Source organism: Chrysemys picta, chromosome 2, assembly GCF_011386835.1.
Source record: "Chrysemys picta bellii isolate R12L10 chromosome 2, ASM1138683v2, whole genome shotgun sequence".
Taxonomy (NCBI): domain Eukaryota; kingdom Metazoa; phylum Chordata; order Testudines; family Emydidae; genus Chrysemys; species Chrysemys picta.
In genome coordinates, this window is record NC_088792.1 from 702,776 (window position 1) to 720,453 (window position 17,678).

At 57.4% G+C, this 17,678-nt stretch overlaps 1 protein-coding gene across 2 annotated transcripts in view; it reads right to left on the bottom strand.

Moving 5' to 3' along the window:
* Positions 1–15,006, bottom strand: part of AGAP3 (ArfGAP with GTPase domain, ankyrin repeat and PH domain 3) — a 222,994-nt gene extending 207,988 nt beyond the window's left edge. The window contains exon 1 of one of the 2 annotated variants that reach the window (XM_065586493.1): positions 14,238–15,006. In XM_065586493.1, coding sequence (XP_065442565.1) covers positions 14,238–14,502 — 265 coding nt within the window. In that variant the 5' untranslated portion in view covers positions 14,503–15,006. The remainder of the gene's footprint in view (positions 1–14,237) is intronic. The other variant, XM_065586494.1, reaches the window with a different exon arrangement.
* Between the last annotated feature and the right edge of the window lie 2,672 nt (positions 15,007–17,678).

Consider the following 17,678-nt stretch of genomic DNA (forward strand, 5'->3'; position numbering starts at 1 on the left):
TCTGAGGGTGCTTCACCCCGAGGCCCCGCCCCCACCCCGCCTTTCTCCGCCCCTCCCCCAAAACTCCACCCCTACTCCGCCTCTTCCCCCCCCTCCCCCAGTGCCCTGCCCTCGCTCTGCCTCTTCCTGCCCCCTCCCCCAGAGCCCTGCCCTCACTCCACCTCTTCCCACCTTTGCTCCACCCCCTCCCCCAGTGCCCCACCCTCACATCGCCTCTTCCTGCCCCCTCTCTGCCCCTCCCCCAGTGCCCCACCCTCGCTTTGCCTCTTCCCACCTTTGCTCCGCCCCCTCCCCCAGTGCCCCACCCTCACATCGCCTCTGCTCTGCCCCTCCCCCAGTGCCCCGCCCTCACTGTCTCTGCTCTGCCCCTCCCCCAGTGCCCCGCCCTCGCTCTGCCCCCTCCCCCAGAGCCCTACCCTTGCTCCACCTCTTCCCACCTTTGCTCCGCCCCCTCCCCCAGTGCTCCGCCCTCACATCGCCTCTTCCTGCCCCCTCTCTGCCCCTCCCCCAGTGCTCCGCCCTCGCTCTGCCTCTTCCCACCTTTGCTCCGCCCCCTCCCCCAGTGCCCCGCCCTCGCTCTGCCTCTTCCCATCTTTGCTCCGCCCCCTCCCCCAGTGTCCCACCCTCACATTGCCTCTTCCTGCCCCCTCTCTGCCCCTCCCCCAGTGCTCCGCCCTCGCTCTGCCTCTTCCCACCTTTGCTCTGCCCCCTCCCCCAGTGCCCCACCCTCACTCTGCCTCTGCTCTGCCCCACCCCCAGTGCCCCGCCCTTGCTCCGCCTCTTCCCACCTCTGTTCTGCTCCCTCCCCGTGCCCTGCCCTTGCTCCACCTCCTCCTCCAGTGCTCTGCCTCCTCCTGCCCCCACGCTGCCCCTCCCCCAGTGCCCCACCCTCACTCCGCCTCTTCCTGCTGCTGCTCCGCCCCCTCCCCCAGCACTTCCCACCCACCACCAACAGCTGATCGGCAGGTGGCTGGTGGGTGCTGAGCACCCACTATTTTATTCGTGTGGGTGCTCCAGCCCTGGATCACACCTGGAGTCAGTGCCTATGGGATGGGGGATGTCACACAGCACAGGGGGGTCTGGAGCACCATCGCACAAGCCTGAAGTTCCAGCACGGAGACGTGAACCAGCGGCTGGGTCCCACCGAGATAAGACACAAACGTCCTCAACAATCCACACCAACACACAAAGGCAGGCCCGAGACCACAGTGCCCCGGCCGCAGCATTTCTATCACTCCCGTTATCATCAGACAGGCCGTCTTGGGAAGCCACTCGAACCCAACAGCACCCGGCCTCAGGCACAGGGGGGAGCTGGGCCTGCCAGGACCGAGGGCAGGGCTACACCTAACCGCTGCAGCGGAGCAGCCGTGTCGCCGGAGCACTTCCTACGCCAAAGGGAGGGCTTCTCCCGTCAGCAGAGGCACCTACGCCGACAGGAGAAGCCTTCCCAGCGACAGAGCGCTGTCTACACGGGGGCTAGGCTGGTACAATGGAGGAGAACAGAACTGCCCAAGCATGCGCCTGCCCTAGCACACAGCCCCCCAAGTGCACACGTCTCTCCTGCCCCATGCCCCAAGCTGCCACCAGCCATCTGCCCCTTACTCCAGACCCCTTCCCAACGCCCACCACGCTCCTTACCCAGCGCTTTCTGTTCCTGCCTCTCCAGGCAGGGTCAATCCTCACCTCCCACACATTTCAAAGCAAGCCGGGGCACTCAGCATCCTGCGAGATCAAGGATCCTTCTTTGCTAAGACAGAAGCGGTCCAGAGAAAAGTGACCCCAGAGCTGCTGCCTTGTGCTCGTTCCTTCTAAAGACTCCGATCCGCCCCATCTGCACAGACGGGCGGGTCAGAACGAACAGCTGGTCAAGGCATTTCCTTCGGCTCCCCCTTCCCAGGGTCCCTGCACTGTCCCAGCATATACAGCCGAGAACTCATCGCCTGTGGCTGGCGACCTGATGTGCCCACGGAGTGACGGACAGGCCAGGATTCCCAAAGGGGCTCCAGTCAGGACTCGAACACTGACTGTTTTCTGAGACCCTGAGTGACGCCTGCCTCGCTCACCTCCTCCCAGCCATTCCTTGTGGTTTCTAAAGCCCTGGGAACGTAAAGGCTCCAACGGGACAGTTCTGCCAAGGTCATGGAATTAGCAGAAAAGAAGCTGGCTAAGCAGAACTCTCTCCTTCCCCTAGGATGTAATTTACTCCAGGCCAATTCCGCTGAGCCAGGATGAGCCAGGGAGCTCATCACACTGCCTGGCTGGACTAGGCTCCACCAGAGCCAGGGACAGAAACCTGGGAGGAATCCCAATCAACGTCAGATTTATTTTCCTTTACAAGCGCCTTCACCTGGGGGCAGCCCTTTTCCATAGTTTGCTTTGCAAGCCTGAACTCCAGGAACGCACATCCCCTTTTACAAAGGCTGTTGAAAATTGGAAAGGGGGCAGAAAAGAGCCACAAAAATGATGCGAGGGCTGGAAAAAAATGCCTTATGGTGAGATGGGAAGTGCCAAATCTGCTGAGCTCATCGAAAAGACGACTGAGGGGACATGATCACAGCACAGAAGTACCTCCCCGGGGAGACAAGACCAGGTTCTCCAGCGCTCTGTAATCTAGTGGAGCAAGGCAGGATAAGACCCAGTGCCTGGAAGCTGAAGCCAGACACACACTAGTGAGAAATAAGGCACAAATGTGTGCCAGTGACGGTGATTAGCTCCTGGAACAAGCTCCCAAGGAAGGGCTGGTTTCTCCAGCTCTCGGTGTGACTGGGGCCCTTCTGGAAGATGGGCTCGCCAAACGCAAACAGAAATGACTGGGCTCAGAACAGGGGGAATTGGGTGAGATTTAATGGCCTGTGATAGGTCAGGCTAGATGGTCTAATGGGTCTTTCTGGCCTTAAACTCTATAAATCCATGACTTGGCTGGGAATGAGGCCAAGCCCTATGGCCCAGTTCAGAGCTCACCTGCCCAGGAGAAAGAAAAGGACTGTGCGGCGCCATGCGCACTCAGCCCCAGGCTCCCTCCAGAGGCAGCCTGTGCACCAACACCCAGCAGGACAGAGGGAAGCGGTTTCCAAACCAACACCTTGACAACAAAGCCCTAACCACCGGGCAGGTGAACCACCTTGGGCTCTGGGGGAAAGGGGAGAGCACGGAGACACCAGCAAACCAATTGCAGAGCGCCTCGTGACGGAAAGCATCAGAGCAGTGCGAAAGGTCCCCTCTCACCTCTAAGGGGTCCCCCGCACGCTGTGGCAATGCCCCTGGCTCCAGAGCTGCAGCACATCCTGCTACTACTTCAACCTTCCCAACCCGGAGCCTCTGCCCATCCCGCTCACCCCGTTCCCGTGCTGGGTGTGTGCAGAACAGCTCAGACCCAGGCAGATGGAGAACCGAGTCACATGGGCCAGGGCCAGCAGGAAGGTCTCTCTCTAGCCCCAGCCCAAAGGCTCTTGTCCAGGCCCTCATTACCTCATGTCCTGAAGAGGGCAGTCTCCTCCTGTCACCTGCCTCGGTGCACTCAAAACACTGCTGCGAAGATCAGTTTCCAGGCTCTTCATTCTGACCACACTATCCCCCACTTAATCCCTTCGCTGGCCCCGTCTTCTAGCCCCTGCAGCCCCGTCCCTCGCTAGCTAGCAGCCTTTGTTTCGTATTGGCCTGTTCCTCCAACCCCATTCACAATGCCAGCTTTATGCACCCATCTGTCAGGGTCTCAGACAAACGTCTTCCAGGCCACCCTCTGCTAAGACTCCGCATACCAGTCCCTCCTGAAAATCCCTCTGTGTCAAAAGAAGAACAGGAGGACTTGTGGCACCTTAGAGAGTCCTCCTGTTCTTCTTTTTGCGGATACAGACTAACACGGCTGCTACTCTGAAACTTTTCATTATGCAAGGCCTCTGTGTCAAGGCACTTCTTAACTCAGCAGGTCACCCCGGGTACCATGTACCTATCGCACGTATTGGGGGGAGGAGGGGAAGAGCCCTTTATAATGAATACACTAAGTTCTGCAGTATAAAAATTCTTAGTTTGTTTTTTCCCCAGGAGCTCTAGTGTCTCCATGGTTTGCAGCAGCCCTCTGAAATCTCGCTGCGAGACAGCCCTGAGGTCATGGAAGTACCTTTTTCAAGCCTGCTGAAAAGCTATGCAGGTTTGACAGAACTATTGCAACTTACCATTTCCTGCCCGTGGGTCACATCATGCCACAGCTGTTGGCAACACACCCCACACCCTAACCATTCCATAGCACTGCATACGCATACTCAAGGAACCCACAATTTCAGTGTGCTCTGCACCCTCTTTCTGCTGCTGCCCGCTAACGTCGCCCTCACGCTCAGAGGCCAAAGTCTCTGCTGAAGGGCTGAACTTCCAGGGTTCAAGCGCTGATGGGGAGGGTGCTGGCCTGTGCAACCTTCACTCAAGGAGTTTAAGGCCAGCAGGCACCATTCGATCATCGTGTCTGGCCTCCTGCACCCAGCAATTTCTGTATCAAGCCCAGAACTTCAGGTAGTTCTAGGACACGCCTTTTAGAAAGACGTCCCGTCTCCATGCAAAGCCCTCACGTGATGCGAGAATGCCCGCATCCCTAGGAACTGCTCCAATGGCGAGTTCCCCTCACTGTTAATTCTGCCCCATTCTGCATATACCTTGTGGTACAGCTTTTGGGTCTGTCTGCCCTGCAAACACCCAAAACCCATGGCAGCGAATCTTAGTGCCCAGGTCAACTGACTCAGGACTCGGAGCCCTCCTTCCCCGGGCTCCAGCCCAAGCCCGAGTCTGTGATCCAGCCTCAGAGACTCACTACCACAGGGTCTTTTTTTGCATGTAGACGAACCCTTTAATTACTACTTTTCTCCAAGGGAATAAATCAAGGAGAGTAAGACAAGAATCTGTAGGACCTCTCCCTTATTCAGCTTTGAAGTGGAAGGCCTGTAGAGAATAAGGCAGGGACTGCAGGAAGAGAATGGGTGGTTTGGTGGCTAAGGCAGCTGAATACCACCAAGGAGAACTAGATTCTAACCTTGCCTCTGCCACAGAGTTCCTATGTGATGCTGGACAAGTCACTTAGCCAAAAGTTTAGCAGACAAACTGCTAAATCTGTGCATTCCTCATTCCTCATTTTCCAGATGCCCAACATGAGAACTCTGGGACCTGACTTCAGAAGTGCAGAGCAGCTAGAGCTGAAACTCGAGTCAGTTGCACCTGACAGATTTCGGTTTTACGTTTTTCCTCTTTCCAAAGAAATGATATCCAAAACATTCTGTTGAAAGAAAATTATTGAAGGGTCTGTCTACACCACAACTCAACACCGTGACTGGCTCATGTCCGCTCCCTCGGGCTCAGGGGGCTTGGGCTGTGGGGCTATAAAAGCTCAGAGTAGATGTTCGGGCTCAGAGACCCCTCAAGGGGGGAGGGTCCCAGAGCCCAGCTGACACAGGCCAGCTGCAGGCATTTTATTGAAGTGTAAACATAACCAAAGTTGCAACATGCAAAGCTGAAAGCCAGGGTGACCCAGGCAACCTCATCACTGCTCCCTTGTGTATGGGCAGCCTAATTTTCAAGCATGTGAATTTGCAACTTTAACTGGCCAAATTTGCAAAGTTATACATCAGCTTGCCAGCACTTCTGTTTGCTGTAACACAACAGCTTCTGAGCTCCACATTCGAACAACTGCAAATGTCACGGAATGTTCTAAGCAGCTCTGAGAAGAACTCGGTTGATTCTGATGAAAATCAGAAAAGGGGCATGAGGAACTCATCCGGTCAGCACACCTGACAATGTCAACCATCTCTCTCTACATCTTGTCTACATGCCAAAGAACCACTTGATAGCAGCCATTAACACTTTCCAGCAGAACAATACCCCCATCTCAGCTCCCAATGCAGGTTTAAAATGTTGACATTCTAAATGATTTCTCTCCCAGAGAGAAAGGAAAGAAATAAGAATGGTGGAGGGGAAGAGCAATTGGAGGGCACAGAGGGAAAGGGAGAGAATGGGGAGCACAGAGCCCCTGGCATTAGGGGAAAGGAGGTCTGGGGGACACAGAGCTCCTGGCATGAGGGAATAGCGGGGGGGGGGGGGCAGAGTCCCTGAAATAGAGGGGGCTCAGAGGGGGGCACATAGGAGCTTGTTGGGAGAATGGACAAATGCCAGGAGACCTCAGTGTGTACAATGTGCTGGGCCGACACAGGAACAAAGTGTGCGGCCAGCCAGCAGCTTTCTTTGAACGTATTTTTGGATAGAATATCTTAATTCTTTGTAACAAAAGGAAAAAGGTAAAACCAACCGATAGCAGGGGCAGCTGCCACCTCCCCCGCCCACCATGCGCCCCAGCAGGCTCTGAATGCGGAAGCTTTGGCACCACAGCACAGCCTGCATGATGTGAATGAACAATCCAGGGAACGCCTTTTGGGAGCGATCTCCCCTATCTTCTAACAGTGGACCTGCCAGACTGGATCAGGCCGGAAGTCCGTCTAACCCAGTGTCCTCTCTGACAGTGGTCAGCACCAGATTCTGCAGAGGACGGTGGAGGAATCCCATAGTGGTAAATGGGGGGGAATGCGCCCCCTGCATAGGTCTCAGCGTGATCGCTCCTAGTTTGAAACTGACTTAAACCCTGAAGCAAAAGGTTTAATATCCATTCCAATATCGGTGGTCATTAAGTATCACAACTCTGAATATTCTTGGTATCGTTGTAAATGTCCAATCCCTTCCTGCATCTTACATTTTTGGCCTCAATGACTTCCTGTAGCAGTGAGTTCCACAGTTGAATCACATGCTCAGTTTTGAATTTCCCACCATTTAATTTCACAGAATGTCCCCTAGCTCCTGTGTTAGAAAACCAGGAACTGGACACTCCTGATCTCCCATATCTAGACCAGTCAGTATTTTATAGATTTTATCATATCCCCCATTATTTATCTCCTCTCTAAGGTAACAATCCCAAGCTTTTCAATCGCTCTTCATAGGGAAGTTTTCAAGGCCCTTGATCATTCTCGTTGCTGTTCTGTGAACCCATCTAGGTCTGCAAACCCTTTTTGAGACGAGGTGACCAGTACCGCACGCAGTACCCACTGAGGCTGCACCGCTGAGCTACATAAATCCAGAGATATTATAAAAAAAAAAATCTGCTTTGTATTGGTCATCGTCCCACTCCTTAGCCTCTTAACATCTTGTTTGCTTTTTGTGACCACAGCGTGACTTTTCACGAGCTGACTCATTTCACTGAAAACCTGTACAGTGCAGGAATCGTTTAAATGTTTCCCTCCAGGGTGCATTACCTGGCATGTGTCAACACTGAATTTCATTTGCGGCTGTGTTGCCACCGTCAGAGGCAGGATACTGGACCTTGGGCCTAAGCCAGGCTAGCAATTCCTACGTTCCTGTGACTTCTACTGCTTGAGCTACAGCACTATCTACTGACCACAGCCGTTCTGTTACCCGACTGAACCAGCCGGTAAAGGAGGATGCCGAACACACTGAAACTGGCTCCCTGTACATGACCAACCCCATTTTACAAACAGCACAGCAAAGGACAGCCGGTTCCGTCAGATGGGCAGCATGATTACACACATGGGATCTGGGTCTGCCAGATTCAAAGGCCAGAAGACACCAATAGGCAGCAGGTTTAAAACAAACACAAGGAAGTATTTCTTCACCCAACACACAGTCAACCTGTGGAACTCCTTGCCAGGGGATGTGGTGAAGGCCATACGTTTAACAGGGTTCAAAAAAGAACTAGATCAGTTCCTGGAGGACAGGTCCAACAATGGCTATTAGCCAAGATGGTCAGAGATACAACCCCATGCTCTGGGTGTCTCTAGCCTCTGACTACAAATGCTGGGACTGGACAACAGGGGATGGATCACTCGACAACTGACCTGACCTGTTCATTCCCTCTGAAGCACCTGGGACTGGCCATTGTCAGAAAACAAGGTACGAGGCTAGATAGATCATTGGTCTGACCCTGTCTGACCATTCTCATGTTCAATGTGATCATCTAGTCTGACCTCCTGCACAACACCGGCCGTAGGATGTTCCCGAATTAGCTCCTCTTTGGACTAGAGCAGAACTTTTAGAAAAAATCCCATCTTGAGTCTCAGAGTAGCAGCCGTGTTAGTCTGTATCCGCAAAAAGAACATAGTCTCTAAGGTGCCACAAGTACTCCTGTTCATCTTGAGTCTATCACTCTAATCCTCAAATCATTCTCCTGGCTCTTCTCTGAACCCAGTGCAATTTATCAACCTCCTTCTTGAGCCATGCACCTCAGACACTGTACTGCAGCAGCGGTCGCCCCGGTGAGACCTGCATTCCAGCCCGGGGTCATGTAGCCCCTCGGTGGGGGGTGGCTTTGCAGCTGTGAAGGGGACACACTTGACCCCAGCTGGGAGAAGCAGCGAGTCCCAATTCTGATGTGTCTTTGCTCCAGGGGGTTTTGGCCTGTGTTGTGCCCCAAGAGGGAGCAGGCCACTGGACCCAAGTTCTGTGTAAAGGGGTAAAACAAGGGGAGCCTGGCCCAGCTGTCCTCCATCCATGGGGGCAGAGATAGCCCCCCGAGGCTATGGGCTGAGTCTGGGGTGATTGGGTGGGAGCCCAGCCCAGCTCGCTCTCCCCCCAGCAGCTCTGGCTACAGCTGGGCTACATTTGGGTTTCCAGAGCAGCGAGCGCTGGTGGCAGCAGCCCATCCCTAGAACTTCAGGGGTTGGACACATGCCAGAACAAAGCCGTGACAACGCACACCACAGCAGGGAAATTGCAAATTTCTACAGTTTACAGCCCAGACAAGCCTAGATGGATTGTCATGGGCCCCGCAAGCCAAGGACTCATCTCCGGCCAAGACTCCTCTGCTGGGAACAGCCAAAAATCTGCTGCCACCAACCGAGGTGTGCTGGTTGTCAGGGAGTCACACCTTGGGCAGGTTGATGAGAGGGGCTGTTGCCAGCTCCCCCAGTATCTGTCAGCCTAGCTCTGCATTGCTCCCCTTCCCACTACCTTTGGTTTATTTGCCTATTTCTCTCTCTTTCAACCGTCAGTTCCTGGAGCAGGGGAAGAACCCAGCGCACTGAGAGTATTATTGGAAACAATTTACTACTAATAACGTTAGCCAAGTGGACAAATTCTTCTCACTCAGAACCAGATGCAGATTTGAACCAGGTCTCCTCAGGCCAGAAGGATGAGCAACTCTGTCCCCTGCTAGAGGATTGCACAGGACCCTACAAGACCCAGGCTGCCAGTGTCTGGGCCCTATGCTGGGAACTCCCACTGACAGAGCTCAGGCTGGACCGAGGACGCAAGTAACTGCAACCTAGATTGACTCAAGACAATACTCAGGACAGTTTCTTTATTTAAATGAATTGGGGGAAGGGTGGGGCACTAGGCAGAATCAAGACAGACCTGGGGCCTCTGGGGGGACCAGTTCCACAGCTGTGCTACCAAGCGGCACGTGAGACGCTCCAGCAGATTCCTCGGGCAGAATAACGGGCCTCTTAGGGGGCAGAGGTCTGAATCCGCACGGTCAAAATCAGCCAGAGCAGGGCCTCATTGCCCAGCCTCCCCCACCTGCTAGACACAACTCAATGGCCAAGCTCCCTGCCACTCCCACGCTCCATTCCTGCAGTCAGCTTTTCGCGGCTCTGATGCAGTTCCTATGACCAAGCTCCCCAGCTCCCACAGCTGGTAATACACAAGCCTCCTGGAGACCAGCTGTGACAGCATGTGCTGCAAACATTGGAGGGATAAACAAGCCTGGAACATATTGGGCACCAGCTAGCTGAGTGCACCTGTCCAGCAAACGCAGGCCTGGCCAAGGCAGCTTCTGGCCGATACACAGGCTTCTCGCAATCACCCCTGGGAAACAGCCATGCCACCTGCTTTCCCCTGTGAGCACGCAGACAAGCAGCCCCTACCCCTGCCCCTGCCAGACACACACACGCCCCCACTAGAGCCTGTGCAACCGGGCAAAGACTGGACCTTGCACTGCCTCGTGCAGTAACCCCGGGCTAGCTCAAAGGAGCTTTGCATTAACACAGATCCAAACACCCAGGGCAACTGTTGCTAATGAGCTGCCTCTCCTGCTACCTGCAGGGGATCTGAGCTTCCTGCCCCCCCCCCCCCCACACACACACCCACACACCTGACACTGCAGGATTAACAAACGAGAGGCACATGCTGTTGAACACCACACCCGTCTGGTCAGTCCCAAAGTGGAGGGATCCACCCAGCCACACCACAGCACCACTCAGGTCTCCAGAGCCCCAACTTCTCCCCTCCACCTCATGCCACAGAACCAGGCTACTTCACACAGGCAAGAGGTGCCCCTTTCCCAGCCTTCTGTGTGGGAGGCCTTGGGAGGGAGAAGGGACATGCTGGCATTTCCCAGCCAGCACAGGACTACAAGGCTTCAATCTAAACTGAGTGGTGGACAGAGAAGAGACACAGGGACTCTGAAGGTGAGAAGAGCCCAAGTCCACAAACACACAGTCTTCCCACAATTGCAGAAATCCGTAACCCACTCTGGCCACCCAGGCAGAGGAATTCATCCCCTCTGCACGCAGGGGGGTCAGGGCCACCAATGCACGTTCACTGTGGGGGGCTGTTCTGGCTGGAGCCAACAGTAAATCTATAGCGGGCTCTGTTCTGGGGAAAGACACGCGGTTCCCAGTGGCTTCCCCCAACCTTTGGCTTGTAAGGGCACAAGCAATCCCCTCTGGCAGGGGGCCCTTCTACCAGCCCTCAGCCTCATTACAGAGAGGGCACCAGTCCCACTCAAGTATACACCTGCTCTAAGCAAAGCCTGGGTCTCAGGAGACAATTCTTTCGCCTCCTCTCATTAACAAACACCAGGGGCTGAAGCACAGGGGGGCTATGTGACGTTCAGTAATTGATTAATCACAGGCTATCCGCAGAGCCATACCATCTCTCCCTCCCAGCAGCAGGGCTCCATTTTCTGCAGCAGCCTCACAGCTCTCTCCTGCCCAGGGGAAGCTGAGTGGGCAGGTGGAGGCCGCTCTTTAGAGGAAGGATCTGATCGCACTTTTATAAGGTACTTTGATCACGTCTAATCAGACGCTGCAAACACAGCAGAACAAGGAGCAGAGGATGAAGCTGACGAGCCTCCTTCGGAAGGAGACAAAACACAAACAGGCAGCAATTCTGACAGGCACAAAATGAAGGCAGCAAGAATGGGCAAGACACCCAAACATTCTCCTGCCCCTCCCGTGCACGGGCCCCAATGGCAAATTCAGGGGAACTAGTGAGTCCCAACCTCTGAGCACTGACGGCACAGAGCCGGCCAGGAAAGGACCTGACAAGCATCCCCACCGGGAAGCCAAAGCGTGCCACCCACATCCATCCCTAGGACTCGGGGCCAAGGGGCAGCCAGCCCCGCAGAAACCACCAGTGGGTCTGATCCCCTCTCACCCATGCCATGGCAGATCAGTCAGTTGAGATCAAGGGGGATTAACCAGTGTTGCCACTGGAATCAGTCCCAATGTCTCTGGAGAGTGAAGCCAAGTCAGTGTAAAGGCCAAAGGAACTGAGCATCCCTCCGCCTCGGTCCCCGCTCAGGAAGACAAGCTCTGAGCAGCTGCCCCATGGCTGCTCCCTGGCGACCAGCTGTCACCGCTGTGATGCGGGAGCTACACCACACCCGGGGCCCATCCTTCCTGAGGAGCCCCAACCAGTGCTGGGTTTACAGTGGCGCCAGTGGCACCATGGAGCCAGGCCCGTGCTCTGAAGGGGACCCAGCCTGCTCTGCTTGCACTGTGCCCTGAGACCCCACCAGCCCACTGGCTTCCCCCCCGCCCACCACTTGCTCCTCACGGCCTGCCCGCTGGCCGGCCAAGGACTTCTCTCATCCCTTGGCCCCACCCACCGGCTTCTCTCGGCCTCCTGGCCGGACCCCAGTGCGGCTCTGGGCAGTCTCTGCTTCCCACCACCTGTGGGGCCCCACCTGTCTCCCCAGAGCTGAGCCACTTGGGACTGGTGCAGAAGCCTGGCCAGGCTCAGCCAGTTGAGGGGTGGGAACAGTGTGGGGGGCTTGTCTGGGCCCCTCCAGACAAGTGGGTCCTGAGGGACCAGCCCTAGTTGCACTGCCAGCTCAGCCCAGCAAACACAGTTATCCCCCAGAGAGCACAGCCGGGAGGCAGGGCGTGGGGGAGTGGGTCTCTGGAGGGCCTGGGGGTGCTGCTGGGCTGTGGGGTGGCCGGGGCGGAGATCTCTGTGTGTTGGGGCACTAGGGAGTGGGGATTCCGTGTGCGGTGCTGGGCAGTTGTGGTGGGGTTGTGAGCAGGGGAGCGCCGGACAGGGGTGGTGGTGTGCAGGGCACTGTGCATTTGTGGCAGGATCTGGGGGAGGCACTGGGCATAGCAGGTCCGGGGGGGAGGGGACCCCCTCTGGCCATAGGGAATCAGGGGGGTGTTCTGGTATTGGGCGGGGCATGGCATGGCATGGGTCCACCCCCAAGGGGAAGGGGTACGCTGGCAGCACAGGGCCGGGCGGGCCATTATGTGTCTGGCAACTGCTGGTTTGTAAATAGTGCCCTCGCACTGGGGCCGCCCCTGCCATGCCCCGGGCCGGCCCCTCACTCCAGGGACCGACCCCCCCACAATATGCTCCATTGCCCCCATGGGGGCTGTGGCAGGGTGCTGGTGGAGAAGCCCTTAATCAGCTCCTGCCACTCCAGCCCCAATCAAGGGGAATGGATTTCAGCTGGGTGAATAGTCCTGTGCCTGCCTGGTAACTGGCCGCACCTGCCAGCCTCATGAACCCAAAGCTATAAGGCTGGGGGGAAGCCAGAGAAGGGGGGAAGGGAAAAAGAAAGGTCAGGCACAGAAGGAGATGGGAGCCTCCTAGTCTGTTTCTGGCCAGGCCTTTGTAGACAACGTAGCTGTAAAACCTGTATATAGTTGGGAACTGGTGGTGGGAAACCTTTTAAGACTAAAGGGCAGGGGTGTTGCACCAGACTGAAGTGTCCCTGACTCACTGAAAAGGGAGGCCAAGGAGCTGAATACCCAAGGGGGCAGCATGAACCCTGTTACAGGGGCCCACAATAGGTTAATCCAGCCCTGGCCCCAACATAACATGGTCCAGTCCCCAGACCCAGAGAGGCTCCCCCACACACTCCCATTTGAGCGCCTCCTCGGCAGAGCCTGGACCCTGTTCGCGAGGCACCCCATTCCCAATCCCGGAGTCCCTTCCCTGATCCCCACCATCTCTGCTTTCAACTCAGCCTCGGAGGCCAGCACAGTCTCTCCAATCCCACCGCCAGCGCATTTGTTTCTAACTCAAACCCTTGGAGACCTGGTTCTTGGACCGGGGTCTGGGCCTGTACCCCGGGGCCGGCACCGTCCCTCCTCAGCTACTTCAACCTCCTCCTTGGAGAGGAAGATCTCAGACCCAACTGGCCTCTCCCTGTCTCAAGTGCCAGTTCGGCCCGTGCGCCCCCTCAGGCAGAGCCCGGCTCGGCTCGGCCCGCGCGCCCCCTCGGGCATAACCCGGTTCGGTTCGGCCCACGCGCCCCCTCAGGCAGAGCCCGGCTCGGGTTTGGCTCGGCTCAGCCCGCGCGCCCCCTCGGGCATAACCCGGTTCGGATCGGATCGGCTCAGCCTGCGCGCCCCCTCGGGCATAACCCGGTTCGGCTCGGCCCATGCGCCCCCTCGGGCATAACCCGGCTCGGTTCGGCTCGGCTCAGCCCGCGCGCTCCCTCGGGCATAACCCAGCTCGGTTCGGTTCGGCCCACGCGCCCCCTCGGGCATAACCCGGTTCGGATCGGCTCGGGCGAGAGAGCTACCCCGGCTCTGGTTCTGTGCTCCCTGGCTCTGTACCCCCCAGCTCTGTGGCCCCCCGGCCTGGTTTGTCCCACGCTCCCCTCGGGCGAGAGGGCCCCGGCTCCATGAAAGGAGGGACCAGTCCGGTTTGGCCCACATTCCCGACCCGGTTCAGTTCGACCTGCGCTCCCTCTCGGACCTGGCCCGACCCAGCCCGCACTCCCCTCGGTCCCGGCCCGGTTCGGCCCGGCCCGCACTCCCCGGTTCGGTTCGGCCCGGCGCGCACTCCCCTCGGACCCGGCCCGGCTCGGCCCGCACGCCCCTCGGACCCGGTTCGGTTCGGCCCGGCCCGCACTCCCCTCGGACCCGGCCCGGCCCGCACTCCCCTCGGACCCGGCCCGGTTCGGTTCGGCCCGGCCCGCACTCCCCTCGGACCCGGCCCGGCCCGGTTCGGTTCGGCCCGGCCCGGCTCACCCTCGATGGCGATGACGTGCTCCCGGATCTGGCTCTGCAGCCCCAGGTCCTCCACGCGCTCGATCAGGTCGTAGATCGCGTAGATGTTGGGATGCACCGACTCGAAGCGGCCGATCTCGGCGCGGATGGCGGAGGAGTTGGAGAGGCCGAACTGCGGCTGGGGCGGCCCGGCCTGCGGCTGCCCCGAGGAGCCCGAGCCCGGCCCGCCCGGCGCCGCCAGGCTCTGCTGCTGCGGGCTCTGCCCGGGCCCCGCCTGGAAGTTCATGGTGCGGCGGGCGCGGGGCTCAGCGGCGCGGGGCGGCGGCGGGGGCGCGGGGCGGCGGCAGGCGCTGCATGGCCGGCGCGGCTCGGCTCGGCTCGGTCCGGTCTCCGCTGCTGGCTCCGTCCGCCGCTTCCCGAGCCCGGCCCGCCAGCAGCCGCCGCAGCAGGACCCGCGTCACGCACCGCCCCCGCCTCGCCCCGCGTCAGCGCCGGCTCCGGGGACCGGCCCCCGCAGGGGAGGGGAAGGGAAGGGGCCGGGGCCTGCCTCCGGCAGCCTCAGCCCCCCGCCGGCCCCTCCCCGGAGCTCGGCCCCGGCCGGACCTTCGCCCGCCCCCCCGCCGGCTCCCGGCTCCGTGCCACCGGCGCCTCTGCCTGGGCTGCAGCTAGAGCGCCCCCAGCGCGCCCGCTCCGGCCCCCGCAGGGCTGGGGCCCCCGGGACCCGCCGGGCTGGGCTGGGCTGGAGCCGCTCCGCCGGCCCAGGGTGGTGCGGGATTAACAGTCCTCACTCTGCCGGAGGCGCCGCCGAATTGATTCGCCGCCCAAACATCTGGTCAATGCAGCGCTCAGGCTCCCTCCAGCACCTGGCGCGCCCCTAAGCCGGGCAGCCTGGACCTGAGGTGCCAGATGTTGTTACCACCCCTTGAGGCTTGTCCCAGGGGCTCCCTGACCCGGCCCCACACATCCCGGTGACCAGAACAGACCCTGCTTCTCTGCTTGCTCAACTGACCTCGCTCAGCGCAGAAAGGAGGGGTCCATGATCTCTCTGGGTGTAGCTGCACCTCTCGTGGTACCCTGCAATGTGAACTGCACTGACCTGCCCTAGTGACTGACCCCCCAGGACGGTGCAGGGACGTTGGAGCATAGGCAGACACAAGAGAGACTAGGATTCTGGGACACACCATTCCATATACAAAATGGCACATTTCCCCCCTAGTCACTTCTTGTGTCGGTTTAGGGCCAAAACTTACCTACAATACATCCCAGCGTGTACCTTCGCTCTGTATTGATTTGCACAGAGCAAGTGAAGGGGCTGATTATAGGCCTGAAGTAGCCAGCCAGTAATTAGTAGCCCGGCCCTAAATGTGATTGCCTTCATGGGGACACAGTCTGACTGTTTCTCCTACAATGTCTACATGCTGCATCCCTGCAGCTCTCCATATTGCCTGGAAAGAAGTGGGCTGTAGTCCACGAAAGCTTATGCTCTAATAAATGTGTTAGTCTCTAAGGTGCCACAAGTACTCCTGTTCTTCTTTTTGAGAGTGCTATCCAGTGTCTGTCGGGCAGGCTGGGGCATCGCTCAAATGCCACCAGAGTTCAGTTTGCAAGGCAAGGTACTGAACCTCAGAGTCAGATAAGAGAGAGAGAGAAGCATACAGCAGGGTGTCATCAGCGCACTCAAAACACCACACCCAATGCCTCAGGGTTTATCTACACAGGGATGTTACAGTGGATTAGGTTGTTTCCTATTAAACTGAAGTGCAGCCACACCACTTTGTTATAGCAGCTTAGTGGACTTCCCTTATTAATCATTGCGTTCACACAGCTCTGTGCTTGTTCCAATTCACTGCGCAGCATTCTGGCCAGATAACCTAGGGTACAACGCCACCACTCCACCGTGCGCTGAGATTTGTCTCACAATGCGGCGTTGGGATCACTACTGGAACCTACAGGAATTCTGGGGCAAACTAGCAAATGACCATCATTTCTCTCCTGGCATCCCATAATTCAGCCATATTTTGGCAACACCATTTTTTAACTGGTGTGAGGCAGTATGGAAGACACGCTGCCGAGCACCATGATCATGACACTCATCAATACAACAGGATGATGCACATGCATCTGGAGTCACCCAGCCAGATGGATTTGCCCCGGCGGCTTCGGACTCTATAATGATATGGCTACCAGTGGAGGAGGAGCAAGAGATCCCTACAAGACGTCCCTAGAGATGTGTGCATAGCTTGCCCTGTGGCTGCATTGGCAGAACACCAACATGAGAGTTCCCCTTAGTGTGGAAAAGTCACCATCCGTCCAGAGAAATCTCCTCCCAGTCAGCCCCCAGAGGACACGTGGGGTCAAGGATGCAGCCATGGGGGTTTGGGGGCTTTTTGGAAAACTGTCCACCACCAGCTGCTTCTTGGGTGCGGTGATGGCGGCGTCGCTTGCAAAAATGCAGTCCAGTTCCTCCTAATTGGAGTGGGTAGTTGTGACGCTCTGTACCTCGGGGGAACACCCTACACCCCATGTTCATCTTTATAAAATGATTGTGTGGTATCCAATGCAAAGTTTGTCATGTCGGGTGTCTTCAGAAGGCTCATGATGCACTGAGCATTGTTGTTATGGTAATGTTATAGTAATGTTGTAGCTTGTAATTTCTTGTATGTAGTTATGAGGCTGAAAATGTGTCCTCGTGGCTTAAAATAAACCCAGTCAAAAACTCTCCAAGAGCAGAGAGGCAGTTCACACCTCACCAGGGCAGGTATGGGACAAACCCAGCCCAGCCTCACAGGAACAAAGGACGCTGGCCTAGGCAGCAACAAACGAATCTGTCAGACTCTCAAGGGAGTCACTCCGCTTCCTTTGGTCAGTTTGGGACTGCGATGAGGTAATGCTCACCTGACTCTGAAGGCAAAGCCAAGAGGGAAGAAAGAACATGATAATAGGGAGAGACGTTTCCCATGCTCTCTCTGTGTCTTCCACCTACATCTACAGACACCAGCACCAAGCGACAGAAGTGCTGATCAAAGGGGAGAGCCTGGCTCAAGGGCAACCAGCCAGCCTGTGGTGAGAAGCATCTACATTTGTATCTTGCATCTGAAGAAGTGAGGTTCTGACCCACGAAAGCTTATGCTCCCAATACTTCTGTTAGTCTCAAAGGTGCCACAGGACCCTCTGTTGCTTTTTACATTTGTAAGGGCACTGTACTGAGGCAGTGTGGCTCCCCACCGCCCCGGAGCGGGACAAGCCCATCCGGAGACCGGAGTGGGCGGAGCTAGGGAGCTCGGAGCCCGCCCCTCAGAGGGTCAGGCGGCGACCCAGAAGTATAAAGGCTCGCACTCATTGCTCAGTAGGGCCCCAGCCACCGGGGAGGCCAGATGCCTCCAGCCTAGCCCGCGACTGGGAAACCCCGCGGCCCAAGGCAGCCGCCAGGACTGGCCTGACTTGCCCCGCGCCCGCTATCCG